Source organism: Anomalospiza imberbis, chromosome 6 (genome assembly GCF_031753505.1).
Source record: "Anomalospiza imberbis isolate Cuckoo-Finch-1a 21T00152 chromosome 6, ASM3175350v1, whole genome shotgun sequence".
Classification (NCBI taxonomy): Eukaryota; Metazoa; Chordata; class Aves; order Passeriformes; family Viduidae; genus Anomalospiza; species Anomalospiza imberbis.
In genome coordinates, this window is record NC_089686.1 from 55442336 (window position 1) to 55465626 (window position 23291).

At 55.3% G+C, this 23291-nt stretch overlaps 4 protein-coding genes across 11 annotated transcripts in view; 2 read left to right on the forward strand and 2 right to left on the reverse strand.

Moving 5' to 3' along the window:
• MYRF (myelin regulatory factor) overlaps positions 1 to 23291 on the forward strand; it is a 232964-nt gene that overhangs the window by 33962 nt on the left and 175711 nt on the right. For 3 of the 6 annotated variants that reach the window (XM_068194396.1, XM_068194395.1, XM_068194400.1), the window contains 14 exons: positions 80 to 189; positions 644 to 804; positions 1234 to 1306; positions 1877 to 1965; positions 2294 to 2362; positions 2876 to 2956; positions 4078 to 4163; positions 4265 to 4426; positions 5121 to 5399; positions 5486 to 5573; positions 5873 to 5947; positions 6071 to 6173; positions 6687 to 6761; positions 6969 to 9539. In XM_068194396.1, the coding sequence (XP_068050497.1) occupies positions 80 to 189; positions 644 to 804; positions 1234 to 1306; positions 1877 to 1965; positions 2294 to 2362; positions 2876 to 2956; positions 4078 to 4163; positions 4265 to 4426; positions 5121 to 5399; positions 5486 to 5573; positions 5873 to 5947; positions 6071 to 6173; positions 6687 to 6761; positions 6969 to 7055 (1538 nt within the window). In that variant the 3' untranslated portion in view covers positions 7056 to 9539. The remainder of the gene's footprint in view (positions 1 to 79; positions 190 to 643; positions 805 to 1233; positions 1307 to 1876; positions 1966 to 2293; positions 2363 to 2875; positions 2957 to 4077; positions 4164 to 4264; positions 4427 to 5120; positions 5400 to 5485; positions 5574 to 5872; positions 5948 to 6070; positions 6174 to 6686; positions 6762 to 6968; positions 9540 to 23291) is intronic. The other 3 variants (XM_068194398.1, XM_068194399.1, XM_068194397.1) reach the window with 3 other exon arrangements.
• Positions 11590 to 12356, reverse strand: TMEM258 (transmembrane protein 258). Its single transcript, XM_068194432.1, has 3 exons — positions 12212 to 12356; positions 12011 to 12120; positions 11590 to 11854 (listed from the first exon to the last, which is right to left on the reverse strand). The coding sequence occupies exons 1-3, from the start codon at positions 12335 to 12337 to the stop codon at positions 11728 to 11730; spliced, it is 363 nt and encodes a 120-aa protein (XP_068050533.1). The 5' UTR covers positions 12338 to 12356; the 3' UTR covers positions 11590 to 11727.
• On the forward strand, positions 12309 to 15157 carry FEN1 (flap structure-specific endonuclease 1). Its single transcript, XM_068194414.1, has 2 exons — positions 12309 to 12403; positions 13287 to 15157. The coding sequence occupies exon 2, from the start codon at positions 13288 to 13290 to the stop codon at positions 14446 to 14448; it is 1161 nt and encodes a 386-aa protein (XP_068050515.1). The 5' UTR covers positions 12309 to 12403; position 13287; the 3' UTR covers positions 14449 to 15157.
• LOC137476236 (cobalamin binding intrinsic factor-like) lies at positions 18750 to 22041 on the reverse strand. Of its 3 annotated transcripts, XM_068194384.1 has the most exons (9): positions 20701 to 22041; positions 20437 to 20619; positions 20187 to 20330; positions 19970 to 20113; positions 19719 to 19894; positions 19394 to 19631; positions 19143 to 19284; positions 18947 to 19065; positions 18750 to 18864 (listed from the first exon to the last, which is right to left on the reverse strand). In XM_068194384.1, exons 1-9 carry the CDS (start codon positions 20768 to 20770, stop codon positions 18803 to 18805), a joined length of 1278 nt encoding a protein of 425 aa, XP_068050485.1. In that variant the 5' UTR covers positions 20771 to 22041; the 3' UTR covers positions 18750 to 18802. The 3 variants fall into 3 exon arrangements, with proteins under 3 accessions (XP_068050485.1, XP_068050484.1, XP_068050486.1); XM_068194383.1 differs by having other exon boundaries at positions 20437 to 22041; XM_068194385.1 differs by lacking the exons at positions 18750 to 18864; positions 18947 to 19065 and having other exon boundaries at positions 19198 to 19315; positions 19349 to 19631; positions 20437 to 22040.

The window sequence follows — 23291 nt, forward strand, 5'->3', positions numbered from 1 at the left end:
GTGCAGGATCATCCCATCCCATCCCATCCCATCCCATCCCATCCCATCCCATCCCACTGTTCCATCTCCACGTCTTCAGGTGTCATCGCTCAGGAAGTGAAGGAGATTCTGCCAGAAGCTGTGAAGGACACTGGGGACCTGGTCTTTTCCAATGGGAAAACCCTGGAGAACTTCCTGGTGGTGAACAAGGTTGGTGGCAGTCAGGAGGCTGGGGAGCCTGGCTTGAGGGAATTGTGGAGCTGGATATGGGAGCGGGAAAGTGGGATGCCTGGGAAATGCTCCCAGAGGAGTTTCAGACCTGGCTGGTCTTCCAGAAGTCGGGAGCAGTCCTGGGTGGATATCGGACACCGGCAGGGAGGAACCAGCCTGATGCTGGTGAAATTTGGCAGCTTCTCCCTCGGGAAGGGCTCCTTGTTGGCAGCTTCCTGCAGGGAGGCTCCCAGTCCTAATCTCCCCTTCCTAGATAAGATAAGGTGCTTATGTCAGGATAACCTGGAGCACCTGGTTTCCTGACCTTTCCCAGCCTGTGGCAGCCTGGTTGCTGCTCTGGGAATCCAGGGGGCAGTCTCCCACAGCACACATGGAGGGCATGGATCATCCAGATCCAGGTGTGCCTCAGCCTGCTGGCCTGATTCCCTGGCAGGAGCGGATCTTCATGGAGAACGTGGGAGCCGTGAAGGAGCTGTGCAAGCTCACAGATAACCTGGAGACACGGATTGATGAGCTGGAAAGGTGGAGCCACAAGCTGGCCAAGCTCAAGAGGCTGGACAGCATGAAGTCAACTGTGAGCTCTGGAGCCTTCAGGTACCCATGGAGCCACAGGGAATGTCCCCTTTCATCCCCGGAAGTTCCAAGGGGCAGCTCAGATTGGGAACAGGGAGATGAGGAAGGACTGGGATGTTGGCTGGTGTTGCTTGGCCTGGAGTGGATTTAAAGAGCTGAGCTTGAGGAGGTTTGGAATTCCCACAGGACCAGCCCAACAACACCCAGGATTAAATGGTCTTCATGATTCCCTAAAGTCAGTGGCTTTCTCATGGCAAAGAGTTTTCCATGCTTCCAAAATCTCCATCCTGACCTTGCTTATGCCAGTTTTGGGGCAAAGCGCCAAAAGGGTTTGTGACTGTCATACCACAGAAACATCTTTTCCCTCCCAGAAAATCCCATTTTATCTTGGGAATGGCTTGGAAAGCTATCCCTGCCCAGCTTAGCTCCATTTCTCCTTTCTCCTTGCAGCCAAACTGGGAGCCAGTTCAGCCGGGCAGGAAGCGTTCCTCACAAAAAGAGACCCCACAAAGTCGCCAGCAAGGTAAGGGATGGATCCCAAAGGAGCAGTGCCAGGAGCAGAGAAGGCTCAGCCTGGAGAAAAGGAGGGTCAGGGGGAGTCTCACTGTCCACAAATCCCTGGAAGGAGGTTGGAGCCAGGAGACTGGGCTCTCCTCCCTGCCTTATCCAAGAGGAAACAGCCTCAGGTTGTGCCAGGGGAGGTCTAGGCTGGATATTAGGGAAAATTTCTTCATGGAAAGGGCTGCCAGGCACTGGAGCAGGCTCCAGAGTCCCCACTGCTGGTAGGACTTAAAAACCATGTGGATGTGGCACTTGGGGACCTGGATTAGTGGTGGCCTTGGCAGTGCTGGGGGTAGGGTTGGACTCCGTGATCCTAGAGGGCTTTTCCAACCTCAGTTTTCCCATGATCTTCCCTTTCTATCTCCTAATGGAGACATCAAATCACTTCTAAACTTGGGGAGTTCAGGATTTTCAGGGAGGCAGGAAGAGAGCTCAGGATGGGCTGGGGGAGATCCGTGCAAGGAGCAGAGCAGTGAGAGAGCTGAGCTGATCCAGGGGGCCCTGAGCTGATCCAGGATTTTTTCCGTTGCAGTCTCCGTCGGTTGTCCCGGAGCAGGCCTGCATCAGCCAGCGCTTCCTGCAGGGCACCATCATTGCCCTGGTCATCATCATGGCATTCAGGTGAGATCCCATTCCTGGGCTTCTGCATCGGCTCCCTCCGGCTCATCCGCTGGGACCGTGCCGTCCATGGAGCATGCAGTGAGGGACTGTGGATCTGTGGCTTCTTCCAGAGAATCCTGGAATGCTTTGGGGTGGAAGAGACCTTAAAGCTTATCTGGTTCCATGAACTGGGAACTTCCACTGTCCCAGGTTGCTCCAGCCTGGCCTCGAACACTTCCAGGGATGGGGCATCCATCTCTCCTGGGCTGGAATCCTGTAGAAGCGGATCGATCCCATGCCCTGTCTTTGATCCCTGCTCCTCCTCACCCTGTCCTTCTCTCTTTTCCAGCGTGGTGTCCATGTCCACGCTTTACGTGCTGAGCCTGCGCAGCGAGGAGGATCTCGTGGACATTGATGGGTGGGTATTTTGGGAATTGCTGGGAGGGATGAGGTCACCTGGGAGAGGCTGGAGCACAGAAACTGGGATTACTGAGCACACTTCTAGAGCTGCAGACCCTGCCAAGCACAGCCACACATCCCAGTCTGATGGCAGTTGAATTATCTGGAGCAAGAAGTGAGGAATAGAGAAGGAAAAGGGAATCTCCTGTTAGGATGTGCTGAATGTTCCTTGGATGCCTCCAGCTGGACTTAAACAGCCTCATCGCACTGGTGCAACAGGGCTGGATCAACTTTGGAAGCTCGTATAACCTGATAATGAGTCTCTTTTTCTCCCTCTCTTTTCCCTTTCCCATTTTTCTCCCTCCCCTCCTCCTTACCTCTCTCATCCAACCCATTTTCCTTCTGCTTTGTCTTTGATTTCCCCATTTTTGTCTCTTCCTTCCCATTATCTTCCATATCCTCTTTCATTCCCTGTCCTCCTGGTCATCTTCCCACTTTCCTGTTCTCCTTGTCTCCCTGCACTGTCCTGTAGCTCCTTTGCTGTACCCACTGCCTGTCTCCTGGCCCTCTTTCGGCATGGGGGTCCCGGAATTCCAGTTGCTCTCTGTCCACGGTATGTGACTGTTTCATTATTTCATTATTTAATTCATTCATCCCGTCTCCTCTTTTTTTCCCTGCACCACAAAAGACCAAGAAACTGAAAACAGAGAAAGGGATGTGAGACTTCCAGTGGGATTCCAGGAGGAAGGGTTATGGGTCTTGTCAGGGAAGGGAAATTAGGAGTAGGAGATGGAAAAATCAATTAATTAAAGGTTAAATAAAGAAATTGAATCCTGCAGGGAGAGCAGGAGCAAGATAAAGCTGTGTAAGGAAAATGGATGAGGCAGTGGAGGAGCTTTAGGGATAAGGGTTGGATTTAGACTGGGATGAAGGTGAAGCTCCAGAGGCTTGTGCCCACATTCTCTTTGGAAGACTGGCATTGAGTCTCCTTTCACTTGGAAATGAAATCCCTCTATTTAGACAAATCTTGGAGATGACAAAGTGGTTTGTTAATTCCTCTAAATGAGTGAAGCTTGTTAATCCCACAGAAACCTGGAGTGATGCTCCAGGACAGGTAAGACATGGACACAGGTGTCCAGAAGTGCTCCTTGTTCTGCAGACCTGGGAGAAATATTCCCTCCCTTTCCCATCTCCCTTACCCTCAGGAGATGCCTGTGGTGTCCTCAGCTCAGGTCTTGAATAGCTGCAGTGAAACACCTGGAATTCCATGGGGTGAATTTGGTGGAGGGGGGATTGTTTGTGTTTCTAAGGAGCAAGGTGAGGAATAGTCTGTCTTCAAGGGATAAGGGGCACATTCCTTAGGGAGTGGTGAGAGCTTGAAGACTGTTGATTTCCAAGCACCTAAATCCACCCAGGAGATTCCTGATGGGAGTCAAATCCACCATGTGCACCATGTTCCAGGAGGGTTGCTGGTGTCCTCTGAACCAGCTGAGATTTTTCCCTGCCAGACATGGAACTGCCACACGATTCCTTGTGGAATTTCTGAGCTCTCCTTGCTGTCTTCATGGCTTGTGTGCCTTTCTCCTGCCTTTCCCAGATCACTCTGTTCTCCACATCTCCACTTACTCCATGCCCCTCTTCCCATCCTCCTGCTGCAGCTGCTTTTCTCACCACCTACAAGTGACCCCATTGTCCACATCCAGGAGCTTTCCAGCATCTTTTCCTACATTCCAGGTCAAGCCAGAACATTGACAAGACGCAGACAGTACGATCCACAGCCACATCCAATGGAGCCAGCAGCAGGACCCCCCCAGAGCACGGTGGGTGATGGATTTGGATGGCTCTGGTTTCATGGAAGGGCTGCAGGACATCGGGTGCTGCTCCCATTCCATCCTTTGACTTATCCCCTGTGTCCCTGCAGTCCCAGATGAGACACATGGAGTAGCCCTTGGCATTCCCGGTCACGGTGTGCTGGCCTGTTTCAGCCCTCCCTGTTTTTCCACGTGCTGCTCCATTGCTCCCACTGGCATCTCCTCCGTTGTCCCCTCGGAGACCAGCCCTGCCCATGCCACCAACCGGACAGGTGAGGGCCAGCCCAGATTCCCAGAAATGCTGGGACATCTCCAAGGTTTGTGTCACCTCATGTCTCCTTTGTGTTCCTTGTGAGAAGGTCTCCTCAGTCTTCTCCAGGATGAACAATTCCAGCTCCCTCTCCCCTCCAGATCCTTTGTCATCCTCACTCCACTCCTTTGGAAGCTCTCCAATTGCTGATACTCTTTCTATCCTTATCCTTGGATGTATACTTTATATCCTTCTCTGCCCATGTGGTGCAGTTTGGATCCTGTTGCCCCGGGGGATGTGGGGAAAGGATTTGGAACTTCCCCTGTTGCCAGCAAAAAATCATGGGAAGCTACACTAGGCACAGCTCACCTGAGCAGCCCTACCTTGAGGTCTGACCTCATTCCCTCCTCATTCCATCACCAGTTGCATCAGGCACGGAGGGAATGGAAACACAGAGTCCTGGAATGCTTTGGGTCAGAAGGGACCTTAAAGCCCATCTGGTTCCACCCCTGCCATGAGCAGGGAACCTTCCGCTGTCCCAGGTAGCTCCAAGTCCTGTCCAACCTCCCCTGGAACACTTCCTGGGATCCAGGGGCAGCCACAGCTTCTCTGGGCAACCTAGGGAGCATCAGGAGGTGACATGGGGACAGGGCAATCCCAGTGCTCCCAGCCTTTCTCTGCCTCTCAGCACAACCTTCTCTCCTGTTTTTCCACAGACCAAAGCCAGCCCTCCCTCCTGCCAGTGACAAATATCAAAGCCAAATCCAGGGGCATCACCGGGAAATCCACCTCCTACACCAAGTGGCCAAAGACTCCTGACAGGTCTCAGAGCTTCGGCAGCCCCAATGCCAGCCCCTCCTCCCCCTTCTCCCACATCCAGGGCAAATCCAAGTACATCTCCAACCTCTCGCTCTCCCGCAGCAACTCCCGGCAGCAGCGCAGCCTCCGGCAGCCGGTGAGCGAGCGGCCCCGCACAGAGCAGCCCGGCACGGATGGTACGTGCATCCCATCTTCTTTCCCTTCCAGCCTCAGGATTTTCCACCCTTTGCTGTTCCTAAACACCCTGTTGTCTGCCCAGCAGGGCCAAGCCCGGTGCTGCAATCCATCCGGATCCTGGAGATCAACCTGGCCATTCATTCCCAGTACTGTGCCGCTGCCGACGCCTGCAGGTGAGCGGGAAGGGCTGGCTGGTGGCACCTTGGTGGCACTTTAGCAGGAGCAGCAAATAGGAAAATCTGGGACTTTTTCCAAGATTTTCTTGAGTGTTTCCTGCCATCACCTCATGCTGCTCCATGGGAAGAGGAGCTGGTGCTCCCAGCTTTCCCTCAGGGTTTGTGTTTAGTGATGGGTTTGTCCTTGGGACATTGGGAAGTTCTCCTCTCTGAGTTCTCAGCCTGCCAGAAATTTTGAGTCCTGTCCTGGCCTTCCCACAGCCTGGTGACATCTAATGTTCTTTCTGTGTTCCCAGGACTGGGAATTTCAGCTACCGCATCCCTGTGAGCCAGCAGACGGCCGTGAACACCAACCTGACCCTAGAGATGAAGTGAGTGCCCATGGTTCATGTCCTTTGGGAGCCCTTGGAGTGCCTGACGTGGCCACAGTGTCTCCATGGCAAAGGAGACACTTGTTCTCCCTCCCAGGCTCTCATGGTGTCCTCTCTTCCCAGCTCCTCCTCCACTGTGTCCATCTCCCTTTGTGACCTTGTCTCCAGTGATCCCTGCCAGGACGCTGTGAGTGGCAACAGCTCCACTGACTCCACAGATGCACAGGTAGGGAGAAGGGAACAGCTCACAAAATACACATGGAATAATTGAGTTTGGAAAAGTCCAACCATTCCCCTAGCACTGCCAAAGCCGCCGTGTCTCCAAGTGCCAAATCCACACTGCTTTTAAATTCCTCCAGGGACCCCACTGCTGTCCTGGGCAGCCCTTCCCATGAAGGAATTTTCCCTAATACCCAACTTAAACCTCCCCTGGCACAGCTTGAGGCTGTTTCCTCTCATCCTGTCCTTTATTCCCTGGGAGCAGAGCCTGATCCCACCTGGTTGCCCTTTCCTGTCAGGGAGTTATGCAGAGCCAGAAGGTCCCTCTGGAGCCTCCTTTTCTCCAGGCTGAGCCCCACCCCAGATCCGAGAGCCCTTCCTCATCCCACTTGTGCTCCAGGAAACATCCATGGGGTCACTTGACAGCACAAGGCTGTGCATTTCCTCACAGATCCAGCCTGGAGAACATCCCCTAAGCTTATCCCTGATCTCATGCCAGCTCTTCCCCTTCCTTCCCCAGGACACCACGCACCGCTGGCCTCTGGTGATGCTGTCCTTCCGGGAGTTCTCCTACCACTTCCGAGTGGCACAGCCGGTGAGTACCTGCAGCTTGTCCAGGGCCACGCGGAAGGAGAGAAATGTGGGATTTATGAAAGGTGGGAAATGCAGGTTTAGCACCAGGAGCTTCCCACAGTCCTGTGGGTGGAGGATGATGTGTCCCTGCCCCAGCCATAATCCAGGCAGAATTCCGCCCTTGGAGTCGCACCCCTCTCTCTCTCTAAGCTGCTTTTCCCATCCCTAGGGCCGAGCCGACTGCGGCACTTCCCTAGAGCAGCTGGGACACCTCTTCACTGACTATTACTTCCAGTTCTACTGGCTCTGTGAGTGAGTCCCGGCAGCACCAGTGCCCTCTGCTCAGAGACAGGAGGGGAACTGGTGCCACTGGGAGCCTCCCGAATTCCCTGCTCCGCTGGCCCCCAGCCCCACCTCATCCCCGTGTCCTGCGGCAGCTCCGGAGCTGGAATGATGATGGCTGGAGACACTGAAGCTCAGGACAGACAAGACCTAAAAGCCACCACCAGCCTTGTGGTGGCTCCTGGGGGGACCTTGCACCAATTCCCAGCATCCCACACCCCTCTCCTTCCGTTATGGGGATGTTTGTGTCCTCCATCACTTCCCCTTCCCCTTCCAACACTGGATTTGGAAGCATCACACCGGACTGAGCGTGGACAGCTCTGCCACATCTCAGAGGGATGCTCCTTCCATGGTCAGGAGCCCCATCCCGGTGCTCCCAGATGTCCCACATCAGTTCTTCACAACACTGGAATTGCTTCAACACTGGAGCCCTTTCCAAGAGCCAAATGCTGGAGTTTGGCCTGGAAAGGATGGCTGTGCCTGGACCTACTGGAAGTTCTACACTGGAGTTGCTGTTCCTTCTGCTTGGCCCAGGGCCACTTCCCACAGACTTCCCAGAGACTCCCGGACCTGCCAATGGACACGTTCCTCTAGGAACAACTGGAGAAGGAGCAGCTTTGTCGTCATCCCCCCTCTTCTTTGTGCTCTTAAATCCCATATCCATGGGGGATATCTAGGTCTGGATGGATAAAACCCCGACTCAAGCTGCTGCTGAGGCCATGCCACACCTGAGGACACTTGTCCCCAAGCCAGGGGTGACAAATGACCAGGACTTACCCACATTAAGTGTGGTAGGATCCGCTTTGATCCGCTTGGAAGCGGTGTGTGCGGAGCTGCCTGGTCGGCTCTGGAGCCAGTGCCAACCTCTGCCCAGATGTGCAGCACTGGCAAAGCCTGGAGTGCCCTGCGGAGCAAGGCTAAGTCCCTGGGAACACCAGGATCTGTGTCCAGGCGGGATCTCTGCCTCAGGAGAGGAGTGGTGTTCTCCCAGAAGTTGGGATGGCAGCAGCTGCAGGCTGTCCCTGCCCTCACAGAGTTACGCTGGGGGGATTTGGGACATTTTACTGTTACAAGTCCTTAACTTGCCAAACTACTGAATTCTTGTGGGGTTTAAGCCGTAAAAAAAAAACAGGAATTTCCTTCTGGCCCCATTGAGCCACATGTGTCCTGTGGGAAAGCCAAGTGGCTCCCTGTGCTTCCTCCTCCCTGTCCTGCTCCTCGTGCTACAGAGGAGTTGGCTGCGTTCCTGGAGGCTCAGCCACCTCCAGGTTATTCCAAGATGGATTTCCCTGAGGAAACAAGTGAGAGGGGAATGCCACATGCTGAGCCTAAGGACACTCTAAATCTGCTCCAGAAAAACAAAGATGGGTTTTATCCAGGTAAAGTCGTGGTTCCTGGGCACATCTGGTTTTTTATCTCCCATCATCCCCCTCCTGAGCATATCCCAACAAAGCAGCCCTGAAATTCCTGGTGACGTCACTTCGATTTGGCATCTGCCCCCAAGAAACTGTTTGTAGGGAGCTTTCGAGGCCTGGAAACACTGAATTACAGTTACTAAAATCCACTGAATCCTGGGAAGCAGGCGGTAGTGGGTGAGCAGGGCATTCCGAGCAGCCAAGCAATTGGAAAACCTAGTTTTGGGAAGGTCGGTGGGACAACAGGATGCCCCAAGGCTTGGGAATACCTATGCACAAGCAGGGGGGCTCCATGCTCAGTAGGATTCTCTGTTTTTCCCTGAAATTAGGAAGGAAACACCCGGATGTAGCTGAGTGCTCTTCCCTCCACCTGCCCTGAGCAGTTTTTCCTGGTTTTAAACTGGGAAGTGACTTCCTTGGCAGGTTTGTTGTTCCCTTGGCAATCAGTGGCTCAGGCTGGCACATCCTTCCTCAGGTGAGTGATGCCAAGCTGGGATAAAAGCCCCTGGAAGAGGAAACAGGGAATGCTGAGGGGGCCAGAGCCTGCAATCACCACCCCCCACCCTCAGCCAAGACACCCCAGTACATTCCACCCCACTCCTGAGGGAAGGAATCAATCAGTGGTGGCCCAGGAGGAGCTGGGATCTCTCAGGTGTCCCCAGGATGCTCAGCCATGGGATTTAGGGAGACTCCAAACCAACCAAGTGCCTGGAAACATCTCTACTGCCTTTTTCCTTATGGAACAGCCCCAAGGAACAGTGTTTTCCCATATATATTCCCAAATGCTGCCTCAGATGTGGTACCCGGGTGGTTTAACTGGGATGTGGCAATTCCTAGAGTGCCAAAGGCAGCCCTACCCACATGGAGCTGGCAGAAATCCCTGGGACCAGGAGAGGACGGGGATTCGGGATGAAGTTTTTTGTGTCAATAGTACCTTATGTCTTAAAGTGGCACAGGTTGCCCAGAGAAGTTTTGGATGTTCTATCCCTGGAAGTCTTCCAGGACAGGTTGGATGGGTTTGGAGCTGCCTGGACTAGTGGAAGGTGGGTGGGACTGAATGGGCTTTGAGGTCCCTTCCTACCCAAACCATTCCAGGATTCCATGATAAAAATCATCCATCAGCTGCTTCCCAGCAAGGCAGCAACGAGCTCCAAAGGGGTTCCGAACTGTGAAATGAAGGAGTCATGGAATTGCTTCCAGGCCCATGGAAACAGCTGTCTGCATGGATTTCCCTCCCAAAACACATCTCTGCCCCTTCCCTGTCCCCAATCAGTACCAAGAGAGTTCACAATCAGGCCTTTCCCTGCGTGGGACAGAGGGAATTCTGAGCCGACCTCTCCAGCTTGGGGAAATCCCTCCCTATCCAGAGGGAAGCAAAGAGACATTCCTGGCAGGAAGGAAGACAAAAGGGTGGAGAACGAGGCTGTTTGGGAGTTGTTTCAAAAGCAAATTCCCAACACTTCTGTCCTACTGTTGGAGCTTAAAGCCTGTAAATAGAGACTATGGCACCACTGGAAGAATTAAGGAAAAAAAACCCACCACGTAAAGCACTAATTTTGTTGGTTTAAATGTTGCTGCCACAGCTTTAATCACTGTATTTTGCCAGCCAGTTCGTAGAGTCGCATTTGTAGCAGGTTATTATTGATTCCTGGTTTTTATTTGTGGGGAACAAGCGTGGTTTCCCTCTCTTCTTCCTGATTTATATTTATATTTTGCTTAATTTGAGGGCTGAGTTTCCGGATTCCCCGGATTTTTTTTGTTTGTTTGTTTTGTTTTGCTTATTTAGACTTTGTTTTATGCTGGAGGTAAATGTGCCCATATGAATAAAATATATAAATACTGCTTTGTATCCAAGGATGGCTCCTGGTGTTTTCCTCCCTTTCTAGGGAATAACTCAGGTGAATGGCTGAGTAAAACTGCCCACGGGATGGAGGGAATTGCAAGTCTTGAATCAGTGGAAGTTTCTGGATATGCCCAGTCATGGTTCTTTGGAATGGGGATAAAAAGGAGAAAGGAAGGAGGAAAAAGAAAGGAAGAAGGGGAAAGAAATTAGGAAGAGAAAATAAAGGAAGTAGGAGAAAAATGAAGAAAATGAAGAGGGAAAAGAAAGGTTAAATGGACAAGGGGAAAAGGAAAAAGAACGCAGAAGTACAAAGAAAGGAGAAAGAAGAAATAATGAGGGGAAAAAAGAAGAAAGGAAGGAAAAAGAAGGGAAAACCTGCCTCTGACCTCTCATCGCTCACATCAAAGGGCAGACTCAGATCCAGAAGGATTCAAAAGTCCACAGAATGAAACCTGCCTTCCCAAATAGGAAACTGGGGCTTGCATTTGTGATTTGGAAGTGGAATGGTTTGAAAGCTGGGCTAAAATTCCAATCTCCCTCCTAAAGACACATAAATCAATTCCTTGTTTCTAGGCCAGGCACATAATTCAGGAATTAATGAAGGGCATATCCAGCACCACAAAACTCCTGGTTAGGTATGAGAAGAGGCACAGCATTCCCAGAAAAAGGGTGAGGGGCTGTGACGGCAAAGAAAGCTGAGGGATTAAAAGCAGATTTAGGATTTATTTTGCACAGCCTGGCTGCACCAGGACACAAGGTGGCACTGGAACACCTGTGACCACACACAGCACAGAAAGCTGGGAAAACACTGGGCAGATCCCAAAGTACCTGGATCTTGTGCCAATATGGAGAAAGGGAGGCTCAGGAGGGACCTTTTCACCCTGCTCAACTCCCTGACAGGAGTGTGCAGCCAGGTAGGATTGGTCTCTTCTCCCCGGGAAAGTGACAGGATGAAAGGAAACAGCCTCAAGCTGCACCAGGGGAGGTTTAGGTTGGGCATTAGGAAAAATGCCTTCATGGAAAGGGTTTTAGAGCACTGGAACAGGCTCCAGAGGTGGAGTCCCCATCCCTGGAGGCATTTAAAAGCAGTGTGGCTGTGGCACTTGGGGACATGGGGTAGTGGTGGCCTTGACAGTGCTGGGAGTGGTTGGACTGGGTGATCCTAGAGGGATTTTCCAGCCTTAGACTTCCCATAATTCTATCCAAAAAAAAAAAAAAAAAAAGACAAACCAGCAGTCGCCAGGCAGGTGTGTCACAGAGCCACTTTTATTCACCTGTGGGTCACTGCCTGTCGCAGACCACACCTGCTACAGGCGTTTTCTCCTTGAAATACAAAAGAAATATAAAAAGAGCTTTCCCGAATCCCCCATCCAGTCTCCCCGGGGGGTTCAGACGTAGATCCCGACCCAGAGCAGCAGGAAGAGGACACCGAAGCCCATGAAGAGCGAGGCCACCAGCGAGATCAGCAGCTCCTTGTAGATGTCCCGGGTGTACTTGGTGGATGTCACCTCATAGCTGCCAGGCCGGCGGTTAAGGTGGGAACAGAGGCACGGCAAGGCGAGGGGACCCCCACCCGCTCCCCTGCCCCCGGGAATTAGGGCGATAATCCCCAGGGGATTGAGAGGCACAGCAAGGGGACGGCACCCCCCGCCCGCTCAGCCGCGGGGATACACGAAGAACCAGGCGGTGAAGAACATGCCGATGGCCAGCAGCACCACGGTGAGGTGCGGGAACACGGCCGGGTTCACCGGGCTCGTGTATCTGCTCATCGCCTCCAGCTCCTGCGGAGACACGCCGGAGTTCAGCGGGGCCGGCCTGCCACCGGGCCGGGCCCCCTGTGGCAAACCCCGGCCCCCCCATCCCCACCCTCACCATGTCGCCGGTCCCTGCTGCGACACGTCGGCTCCGCTCCCGCCGCCGCACGTCCGCCCCCCTCCGCCGCCGGAAGTGGAAGTGAGGGCGGGAACGAGGCGCGGCGAGCGCGAGCCGCTTCCCCATTGGCCGGCGGCGGCTCCCGGCGGGCTAGGCGGCGGAGCGCGGGAGCGGCGGCGCGCGAGCGGCCGGGTAATGGCTGAGGGGGAACGGGGATCGGAGGGGAAACGGGAGCCCTGAGGGGTAATGGCTGAGGGGGAACGGGGATCGGAGGGGAAACGGGAGCCCTGAGGGGTAATGGCTGAGGGGGAACGGGGATCGGAGGGGAAACGGGAGCCCTGAGGGGTAATGGCGGCTGAGGGGGAACGGGGATCGGAGGGGAAACGGGAGCCCTGAGGGGTAATGGCGGCTGAGGGGGAACGGGGATCGGAGGGGAAACGGGAGCCCTGAGGGGTAATGGCGGCTGAGGGAGAACGGGGATCGGGGGGGAAACGGGAGCCCTGAGGGGTAATGGCTGAGGGGGAACGGGGATCGGAGGGGAAACGGGAGCCCTGAGGGGTAATGGCGGCTGAGGGGGAACGGGGATCGGAGGGGAAACGGGAGCCCTGAGGGGTAATGGCGGCTGAGGGGGAACGGGGATCGGAGGGGAAACGGGAGCCCTGAGGGGTAATGGCGGCTGAGGGGGAACGGGGATCGGAGGGGAAACGGGAGCCCTGAGGGGTAATGGCGGCTGAGGGGGAACGGGGACCCTGAGGGGGAGGGAGGAGGGATTGATGGCAGGGCTGGGGAGCTGGGAAATAAGGAGATAAGAATGGGGAGGTGATGCTGTCTAGATGGTTGTAATGATGGATATAGTCGAATGTTGGGGAGGGGGATTGGGATGGGAGGGGCAGAGGTTGGAAGGGTAGTAATGATGGGCCGAGAGGGGCGCGGTGAGGGATAAGGGTGGCCTGAGGCAGCCCTTGGAGTGATGGTTTGCAGGGGAAGCACTGCCCTCTTTGCTTCCCCCTCCTGGGGTGGCCCAGCGTTCCTCATGCAGAGCCCACTCTCAACATCCCCTTTTTCCCTTCCCCAGGATGGGAATCCATGGCTTGGCTAAGCTTATTGCCGACGTGGCTCCCGGAGCCATCCGGGAGAACGACATCAAGGCCTACTTTGGCCGGAAAGTGGCCATCGACGCCTCCATGAGCATCTACCAGTTCCTGATCGCCGTGCGGCAGGGAGCTGACGTGCTCCAGAACGAGGATGGAGAGACCACCAGCCACCTGATGGGAATGTTCTACCGCACCATCCGCATGGTGGAGAACGGCATCAAGCCGGTGTACGTGTTCGATGGGAAGCCCCCGCAGCTGAAATCCGGGGAGCTGGCCAAGCGCACGGAGCGCCGCGCCGAGGCGGAGAAGCACCTGCAGGAAGCGCAGGAGGCCGGGGAGGAGGAGAACATCGAGAAGTACAGCAAGAGGCTGGTCAAGGTGACCCCACAGCACACACAGGAGTGCAAGAAGCTGCTGACGCTGATGGGAATTCCCTACGTGGAGGCACCCGGAGAGGCAGAGGCCAGCTGTGCCGCCCTGGTGAAGGCCGGGAAGGTGTATGCCGCCGCCACAGAGGACATGGATTGCCTCACCTTTGGCAGCCCCGTGCTCATGCGGCACCTCACGGCCAGCGAGACCAAGAAGCTGCCCATCCAGGAGTTCCACCTGAACCGGATCCTGCAGGATCTGCAGCTGACCTGGGAGCAGTTTGTGGACCTGTGCATCCTGCTGGGCTGCGACTACTGCGCCAGCATCCGCGGCATCGGGCCTAAGCGTGCCGTGGAGCTCATCCGGGAGCACAAATCCATCGAGAGGATCGTGCAGCAGCTCGACACCAAGAAGTACCCCCTGCCCGAGAACTGGCTGCACAGGGAGGCACAGAAGCTCTTCCTGGAGCCCGACGTGATCGATCCCGACGCCGTGGAGCTGAAGTGGAGCGAGCCGGACGAGGAGCAGCTGGTGCAGTTCATGTGCGGGGAGAAGCAGTTCAACGAGGAGCGCATCCGCAACGGGGTCAGGAGGCTGAGCAAGAGCCGCCAGGGAAGCACCCAGGGCCGGCTCGACGACTTCTTCAAGGTCACCGGATCCATCACCTCGGCCAAGCGCAAGGAGCCGGAGCCCAAGGGAGGGGCCAAGAAGAAAGCCAAGACCAACTCCAAGCCCAACGGCACCGCGGCCACAAAGACTAAAAAGGCAAAATAACCAGATTGGGTGCCCACAGACCTCTGGGATTGGGTTCTTGGGGGCTTAATGAGGAATTTTAGACTGACAGTTGTGTGTCAGTGCTGCGTGTTAGTGCTGGGAAGGAACGGATGAGGCCGGCAGAGTGGAACAGCTTCTGGGCGCAAACACGCCCAGATTTCAAAATTCCGAAGCTGAACACCTCCAGAGCAGACTCAGGATAAATCAGATTTCAGCCTGATCCCATCCATCCCAGAAAAGGTAGATGCAAGCAGAAACTGGAAAGATAGGAGTGGAAGGCAAGCTGGAATTGGGAAGGAGGCTTCAAGTAATGAGGTAAAATTCACCCTTTAACGAGAGTTCATTAAGGTTTTTCCTTCCCTTTTCATAGTCACTCCTCTTCTTCAAAACCCAGTTGTGGTCTCAATTCCAGCAATGTCCTAGCCCACTTTTAGTGCATAATCCAAGGAAAGCTGAGCCCAGTTTGCAGCTCTCCTAGACTGAAATTTGCTTAGAAATGCTTAAAAATAAAAATATCCATAAGCCTAGAACTGCAGCCTATTTAGTCCCTGAATTCCAGAGACATTTTTCCGTGTTGTATACACACTTACAGGTCCCAGGGTGGGAATTAAAACCTTTTATTTCTTATTTTATTGTGTTTTTTCTATAGTTTTTTGCTTGTCAGAGCCACAGGATGAGTTTTGTTTTCAGAATAAAATTTGAACACAAAGACACTGTTTCTTTTTCTCTAGAGAAGTGGCTTAAACTGTGTTTTTAAAAGAAAATCCCAGTTTTAGGGGTGATTCCTTAACAGCTGACAATACACAGTCTGGAACACAAAGAATTCCAATTTTGAGCTCTTTGGATGCTTTGTAGACCTCAAAAATCCATGAGCCCGCTCTTTGCTAGTTTGGAAAATAAGAAGCTGGCCTGTTTTGTGGGGAAATAAATATTTAATATTTATTATGCATTAATCTTGCTAAATTTGGGATTAGTGTTTCCTTGCTGTGGGTTCTCTTCCATGTTTCAATCCATAATGGGTTTTTCCCCAGAAGTTTTTAAACTTTTATCTCCAAGTATCTTCACAGGTACAGAAATGGTTTTGTGGCGGAGAGATAAAAAATTATTTTAAAATAATAATATCTGGAAATAAGTCTGGGAAATTTACCAGTTCTGAAAGCTGCTTTTCCACCACACTCTCCCTAGCTGGTGCTTCGTGGAATTTCACTCTGTCTTTCCTCCATTTCTCATTCCAAACAAAGATTCTCACTGCTTCTGACATTGATGTTATTATTAATGAATTCCAGTTCCACTCTTTATCCTGGGAGCAAGTGTTGTGGGAAGCTAGGGACCCAGCAGAGCCAATCAGAGAGGGCACAGGGGATTTCGGGCTCTCAGGTGTGGGCGGTCTCCCCATGGGAAGACTGGAATATGTTTCCACCTTTTCCCCGTTTCCACCTCTTAGTTCTAATTAAATGAATTTTCAACTTCTTCATCCCAGTTCTCCGTCTGGCTGGACCATGACCCATGTGTTACCCACAGCATTTCCATCCTGAATCCAAACCCAGTATGTGCCAGCTCCTGGGAAGAGGAACCCTGTCCCAATGAAAAGTAGAACAGTGGGAACTCTCAGACAGCTTTTGGAGAAACCCCAAATTTATCCAGCACAAAGAAGGGTACGGAGTGTGTCAGCTGCTGCCACAAGCTGCATCCTGAGCTGTGCCAGCCATCTCCTGAGAGCTCCCTTGTGTTCCCGTTCCCGCCGGAGTCTCTTGTCCAGCACTGCCCGGAGGGTTTTCTCCTGTGGCACTGCTGCAGTGTCCTGGCAGCCGTGCATTGGGCACCAGCGGCTCAGGGACACTTGCTGCTGGGAATGCTTTGCTGGAATGGCTTGGGCTCCCAGTTGTATGTCCAGGCTTTTCCTGGCCATGGGTATCTGGTGAGTTCTGTGGATAGCCATGGCTCCGAGGCAGCAGGGAGACCTGTCCATGTGGGCTTCTCCATCTGGACTCCTGCAGATCTCATGGAGGCTCTGGCAGGGATGGAGACCTTTGCTATAAATATCCCAGGTGTGGAGATCTTCCTTAGCCTTGTCCTTCACAGCCAGCTCCAGGGAGCAGCCCTGACATGGGAACTGCTGTCTTTGCCGCTGGAGCCTCTTGTCCAGCAGTGTGCGGAGAGTCTGCCCAGATGGCTCCGCCGCAGGATCCTGGGAGCCGTGGATTGGGCACCGGCGGCTCCAGGACACTTCCACTTGCTTCTTGGCAGGAACAGGCCAAGTTCCAGTTGGAGCACAACACAGGTCACAGAGGGTCTGGATGGGAATGGAGGAGCCTTTCCGAGGGATGGACATTCTTGGAAGGGTGGAGGATCTCAACCAGCGCTGGGCTCTGCAGAGGACTGAGCCTTTTCCAGCAGCAGATGTTTTCCGACGAATCAGGGGTCTTGTTGGGCGCCTGCTCCTGGGGGGCTGGGGGCTCCCAGAGGAGCTGGAAGAGGTGCAGCAGGGCAGCTGGCCTTGCTCCAGCAGCTGCTCCAGGTCCTCCCACAACAGCTGCCACATCTCCGAGTCCCGTGGGAAGGACACCTCGGGCCACAGCGGCATCACCAGGTCCTGCAGCTCCCGGGCCGCTGTCACACAGGGGGTGCAGCAGGGGCCGCAGCCGCAGGGGATGTACAGGGGGCTCTCCGGGGCAGCCGGGCCGTGGCGAGGGGTCTCAGCCGGGGGGGAACCGGGAGCCCCCGGGACCGCTCGGCAGCACCGCGACCCCCTGGCCCGGCTCCCGAGGCGCTTCCGCATCTTCCAAATGCGGGTGGCCAGCAGGACGGCCGTACTGGCCACCAGCAGGACAAGCGTGGGGAGCAGGAAACTCATGTCTTCATCCGTGTCCATTCGTGGGCACACTGGGAGCCAGGGGGTGGTGTCGTGTGTCCTGTAGAGACACCGTGCTGATGTCACAGTGCTGCGGGTGGGACACCTGTGTGACATCACAGCCCCGCCTCACCCCAGCGCTCATGGCCCCAGGGCACCCCAATGCTTCCAGGGGCAAGGGGCTGGCGGGCACTGGTGGCCCTCTGGAGCAGAACAGATGAAAAGATTATCAGGCAAGTAGTAGGACACAGTGATGAAGAGGAGGATGATGGTCTCACCTCCTGGCTACAGAGCCAGGGACATGGATTGTCCCATGGGATGCTGCAAAGTGCTGGAGGAGGAAAAGCTCTTCTCAGTAGCTGCCAAACTGTCTCTGTGTTATTCACAGCATTCCCATCCCGAATCCAAACCCAGGGCTGTGCCACACACTGCGAAGATAATGAACCCTGTGAATCCTACTAAAAGCAAACAACCAAACCACTGAGGCGGGGCAGCATGTTTTCCATGGAGCATGATGGTGATGGAGAACTGCATCAAGATGGGATTTAGCAAGGGGAAGAGGGGCAGACTGGGTACCTGGGACATCCCATGCAGCACAGGGCAGGAATGTCATCTCCAGTGGAGCAGCTGATATCCTACACTTGCTGTGGCATTGCCACATGGTGCCAGCTTATCTGTGTGGTCAGGGAAGGACCTGGAGGGTGGCACCGTCACCATGGGTTGAATCAGACAGGATGCTTCTGTGTGACTGGTTTGATGTCTGGGATAAGACCACATGTACCGGAGGTGATGGAAGGTGGTGGATGTTGGTTTTCGGGCTGTTGGGAAGAGTTTGTATCCCGTCCCTCCCAGCTCCTGGAGACAGTGTCTGTGGAATCGTACAATGGTTTGGGTGGGACAGGTCCAGCTGGGAGCAGGTCCAGGCTTGATGGTCTGGCTGGACAAGGCCCAGTGGGTTTAGGGAATGGGGCTGGCTGGGAGAGAGCAGTTGGGACCCAACTGGGAGGTGCTGGTGACTCCTGGCCAGAGAGGGAGTCACAGAATGGGGATTAAAATCAGCTGCAACCCCAGGCCACCACCTGTGGATTTCCGGGGGGGAAATGCAACTGGTGGCCTGAGGCTGGTGCTAATTGGGATTGTAATAATCAAACGGAGATAATTGCATCTGATTAATGCCATGAGAGTTTGTGTGGGGATCAGAGTAGGTTGAACTGAAGCACAGCAATGTGGCTGGAGGAACAAGCCTGTGGCTGCTGGGGAAAGGCTTTGTTGATGTCCAAGAGGGAATTGACTCCATGAAGTTTGGGTGAGGCTGTGCTTGTGTGTGGTGCTGGGGAAGAGAAGGAGAGGAGCTGAGCTCATGGAATTAAGCAGTAAGAAAGACAAAAGGGATGTGAGCTGTGTTTTCTTCCTGAGACAGACACACACACACAGACACACAGAGAGACATGCTGGAATGGCACTTTATTGTTCCGTGGAGGGGTGCAGGGTGTCTTGGTGGTGTCAGTAGGTGCTGAAGATGGCTTGGATGTGCTCCCCATCGTGTGGTTTGTAGGTGCCAACCCCTGCAGCAGAGGGATGTGTGAGGCTGGGACATGGAAATCCCCACCCCTGGCTCCCCTGCACCATCCTGACCCCCTCCCCCACCTTCATCGAGGGCATCCCCAGCACTGAGGAACTGCCAGTAGGTTCTGTCCTCCGTGCTGCCAGCCAGCCCGTGGATGGAGGTCACATAGGGACCCCAGGATGTCTGCTCCGTCTGGAAGCTGCAGGAGAGTTGAGGAGGCTCAGGCCTGGCTGGGGAAATGCCAATTCCCACCTCCAAAGCCACCCTAGCTCTCACCTAAAGGTTTGGGGGTTCTCCTCTGCTGCCACCTCCATCACCTGGAGCAGAGTGGAGCCACTTGGGACTGTCACTGAGGTGGTGTAGTGGAAGTGTTTTCCCTGGAGCGTGTTGGTGATGGAGTAATGCACCTGGATGGGGGCTGTGCAGGGAGAGAGCGGCAGGGTGGGCATCTGGCACACCCTCAGCAGGCACAGGGTGGGAACATCATCCCTGCGGGGTCTGGGCGACTCCAGGTGGGATCGGCGTACCTCTGGGAATGCCGTGTGTCCCCAGCATTGGGGACAGGGGCAGCTGTCGGCCTGGGGACATATTCTTGGTGGCAGCACAGTCCAGGCCAGCCACATCCAGGTAGGACCTGCCCACCAGGGCTGGCAGCACCTGGGCGATGGCCATGGGCTGCTGGTAGTCGTGGGCATACACCACGGAGAAGGCCTGGGCACAGTCCCACTTCCGTGGGGCGTAAAACTTCCTCGTGGCCTCCAGTGCCTGTGGAGCAGGTGGGACATGGAATGACACATCTGGGAGTGGGACCAAGGTGGCTGTGATGCCACACTCCTCTGGCACCTCCCCTACCTGTAGAGCCAGCCCCATGCTGTAGATATTCCCAATCATGCCATTCCCCTTCTCCTGCTCATCCAGGAAGCTGTTGCTCACTGTCCAAAGTGCCTCCCAGAGCAGATCCTGCACGTCCTGGAGCTCCACGTAGTTGTAGACACAGGCCAGCGCCAGTGCCACCATGGCCTGGGTGTCTGTGGGATCCTGGAGTCACTGCCAAGGCTCAGGATAGACCCCAGGAGTGGAACTGTGGGAGCAGAGTTCCTTACCCACTGAGATGTGGCTCTCAGGGCTCAGCACCTGCTTGGCCAGGGCCACCGATGGCCCCTGAGCGCCACCCGCCTCAGCCAGGCACAGGGCCAGGGTGTCCAGGCCCACGCTGTACAGGGTAGTTTTGGGAATCCCCTCGGCCTCTGAAAGCAAAGAGTGGCAAGATGACAAGGTGTGGGGACAGTGACACCCCCAGGCCCCCAAGTCCCAACAAACCCAGTTTGGCCATCTCCTCATCTGTTTTCTGCTGCAGGACACGGATCAGGTCGAGGGTCTGCTCCAGGGCATGGACACGCTGGGGATCCTGGCAGGAGGAGAGGAGGGCGAGGACGTGCAGAGCCACCTGTCCCGAGGTCATGTCTGTGGGGACAAGGGGGCAGCCAGGCTGTGCTGGGCTGGGCACCCCAAGAACTGGTGGAAATCTGGTCCCCCAGGAGCTGGTGCCTTCCCTCCTTTCCCTCCCTACCTTTCTGAGCTCTCCTCACTGCTTCCTCCTTGATCTCCTGGAGCAGCCACTTGTGGATAGGACCCTCACTGTCCCCCCCAGCCAGGTTCATGGCCAGCAGGACACTGGGATTCGCCGCCTCCTCGAGATTTACAGATCCCTCCAAGCGCTGGAGTAGCTGGGAGACCATATCCTGCGGGGCCACTGGAAGGAGAGGGGAGGTCAGCGGGATCCTGTGTCCCATCCGTGTTCTCTCCTGGTTCTCCGTGGGTGGCTGACACTCACCACAGCCCTCGGTGGCTGTGCAGCCCACCAGGGCCAGCAGGACCCCAATGCCCAAAGCCACACCAAGCATTCTTCTGGAGCCAGCTGACCCACTCAGGGTGGCAGAGTCCTGTGGGAATTCGGCTCTCTGGACGTCCTCTCTGCTTTTAGCTGTTTCCAGTGTCCTTGTCCCATCACCTGCCCTCCCACAGCTGCCCTGGCTCTGCCAAGCACCGCTGGCTTATCTGCGTGTCCAGTGGGGGAGGAAGGGCGGTGATTTTCCACTTGAGATCACTGGGGGCCACTTGGACCACTTCAGTATCCATGAGGCTGTGATGTTGTATGGGATTCATCCCAGTATGTCCCAGAAGGCACCACCTCAATCTTTCACCCAAGGTCCTGGAAGCCTGAGGAGCTCCATTGCTGGCTGGGCATTCTCCAGCTGTATCCCGCTTGGACTTTTCCAGGAAACTCCAGCCCTGATAATCTAACTTCTTACCAGGAAAAATATTGGAGAAGGTCATACTGGACCCGGCTTGGAAAGCAATTCAAGGACAGTGCCTGCGTCAGGCACAGGCAGCTCAGGATAACGGAGAGAAATTCCCGTCTAACTGGTTTCTTATCCTGCTGCCGTAAGGTCTCCTGGCTCAGAGGTGATGGGAAGGCAGAGCCTGTTCATTTTTGGGATTGTAAGTAGGAGTTTTGGCCCTGTCCCTCACAGAATCCTTCTGGAGGTGTCCAGCTGTGAGAGGAGCAGGGACAGGGTGTGCTGGTTGCTGTGCTGGATTTAACTGGAATAGGGAATTTTTCTTTACTAGATTTGGATTCAGAATGGTAATAGTGCGGATGCATCCGGGAGGTTTGGTGGTTGTTGAGCAGAGCTTGCCCTCCTCAAGCACTTTGCAGTGTCCCGTGGGACAATCCAGGACAAGGCACCATCCTCAGGGACATTCCCTGTGCCTTCTATGGGCGGGGAGGAAAAAGGGCTGGGGGAGTCTGGAGGATGATGGTGTCACTTGGCACAGCCCATTGTGGTGGAGGACCAGGTGAGTGAGGGACGAGGGGGCCCGAGTGAGATCCCTCCAAAAAAGGGAGGTTACAGCCGCAAAATGCCTGAAAAATCATGAGGGGTTTGTGTGTAAAATACTGAAAACTGCAAATATTCCCATTTTTGGATATTCTGAGAATTTTAAATGCATTTAAAAACTGATTCCGAAATAAAACCTTGTGTCTGCTGTGTTATAGACAGGATATACCCTGTAAAGAATTCTGATTACGGAGCTAGAGGGTTTGAAAATACAAATACATTTCTCTATCCGGGGCCAAGGCCGGGGCTGCTCCTGGAAGGAAACGCCGCAGGCGCGGAGCCGGGAGCGGCAATGGCGGAGCCCGGGGAGCAGCGGCGCCGGGCCGGGGGCACCGGGAGCGGCGGCGCCGGGCTCGGAGGTGAGCGGGGAACGGGGAGAACCCTGAGCTGGCGGCGGGGGCCTCGCGGGTCGGTGTGCCGGCACGGGGATGGCTGTCCCGGTGGAGAGATCGGTGTCCCGGCACAGGGATGGGTGACCCGGCACAGAGATGACTGTTCTGGCACAGGGATGGGTGTCCCGGCGCAGGGATGGGTGACCCGGCGCAGGGATGGGTGTCCCGGCGCAGGGATGGCTGTCCTGGCACAGGGGTGGGTGACCCGGCGCAGGGATCGCTGTTCCGGCACAGGGATCAGTGTCCCGGTGCAGGGATGACTGTCCCGGTGCAGTGTTCCGGTGCAGGGATGGGTGTCCCGGTGCAGGGATGGGTGTCCCGGCACAGGGGAGAATGCACAGTTTGGGGTAAGGATGAGGTGGTCGGTGCTCTCCGGAGGGACCAGCGCGGGCTGGCTCTGTGTTGCTGTGAATAATTTGCTTTATGGACGGAGACACCTGAGACTGCCGCGGGAATCCGGGGCTGGAGCCGGGAAGGAAACCTGGTCTGACTGCGGGAATGGGAGTGGGGGGCCAGGCGGGGCTTCCGTCGGTCACTGGAGCCGCCGCCGTGAAGGCGACGTGTAAGGATGTGTAGCGAGATGTAAGGGACATGTTGATTGCAGGATTACCGATAAGGACACATAACGGATCTATAGAACGATCGTATAACGAGATATGTATTTAAAAACCCCGTCGTCATCCTTCTCCCAGCCCCGCTGTGTTTTCAGGATCTTGGGGAAGGAGCCGGGGTCTGGACAAGGCTCCCGGGCACAGGGGGGAATTCTTGGGGTCCTGTGCGCGGCCAGGATTTGGACTCGATGCTTCCCGTGGGTCCCTTCTGATTCAGGAAATGCTGTGATCCTGTGCCTTGGAGGGTGAAATCAAGGGGATCAGGGGGGGTTTTGCCCGCGGTGTCCGCGGCCCCGCCGGGCCAGGGCGGGTTAAAGCCGGGACCGGCCCCGAGACACCGGGACCGGCCGGGCTGGGAGCGCCCGGTGCTGCCGCCCCGTGGGGAGCGCCCGGCACTGCAGCCCGGGACGGCGCTGGACCGCGGGATCGGCGTGGAGCGGCATCCCGGGAATGCTGGGGCCTCCCGGGAATGCTGGGGCCTCCCGGGAATGCTGAGGCATCCCTGGGAATGCTGGGGCCTCC

Bases quoted from the DNA above. Each gene is read 5' to 3' on its own strand.
- TMEM258 (XM_068194432.1), bottom strand. From the start codon at position 12,337: ATGGGGAAGCGGCTCGCGCTCGCCGCGCCTCGTTCCCGCCCTCACTTC. The intron at 12,121-12,211 runs GTGAGGGTGGGG...GTGTCTCCGCAG, and splicing joins CAGCAGGGACCGGCGACATG to GAGCTGGAGGCGATGAGCAG. The intron at 11,855-12,010 runs GTATCCCCGCGG...CCGGCCTGGCAG, and splicing joins TTCACCGCCTGGTTCTTCGT to CTATGAGGTGACATCCACCA.
- FEN1 (XM_068194414.1), top strand. From the start codon at position 13,288: ATGGGAATCCATGGCTTGGCTAAGCTTATTGCCGACGTGGCTCCCGGA.
- LOC137476236 (XM_068194383.1), bottom strand. From the start codon at position 20,770: ATGCTTGGTGTGGCTTTGGGCATTGGGGTCCTGCTGGCCCTGGTGGGC. The intron at 20,114-20,186 runs GTTTGTTGGGAC...CTTTGCTTTCAG, and splicing joins TGAGGAGATGGCCAAACTGG to AGGCCGAGGGGATTCCCAAA. The intron at 19,066-19,142 runs GTGAGAGCTAGG...ACTCTCCTGCAG, and splicing joins GAGAACCCCCAAACCTTTAG to CTTCCAGACGGAGCAGACAT.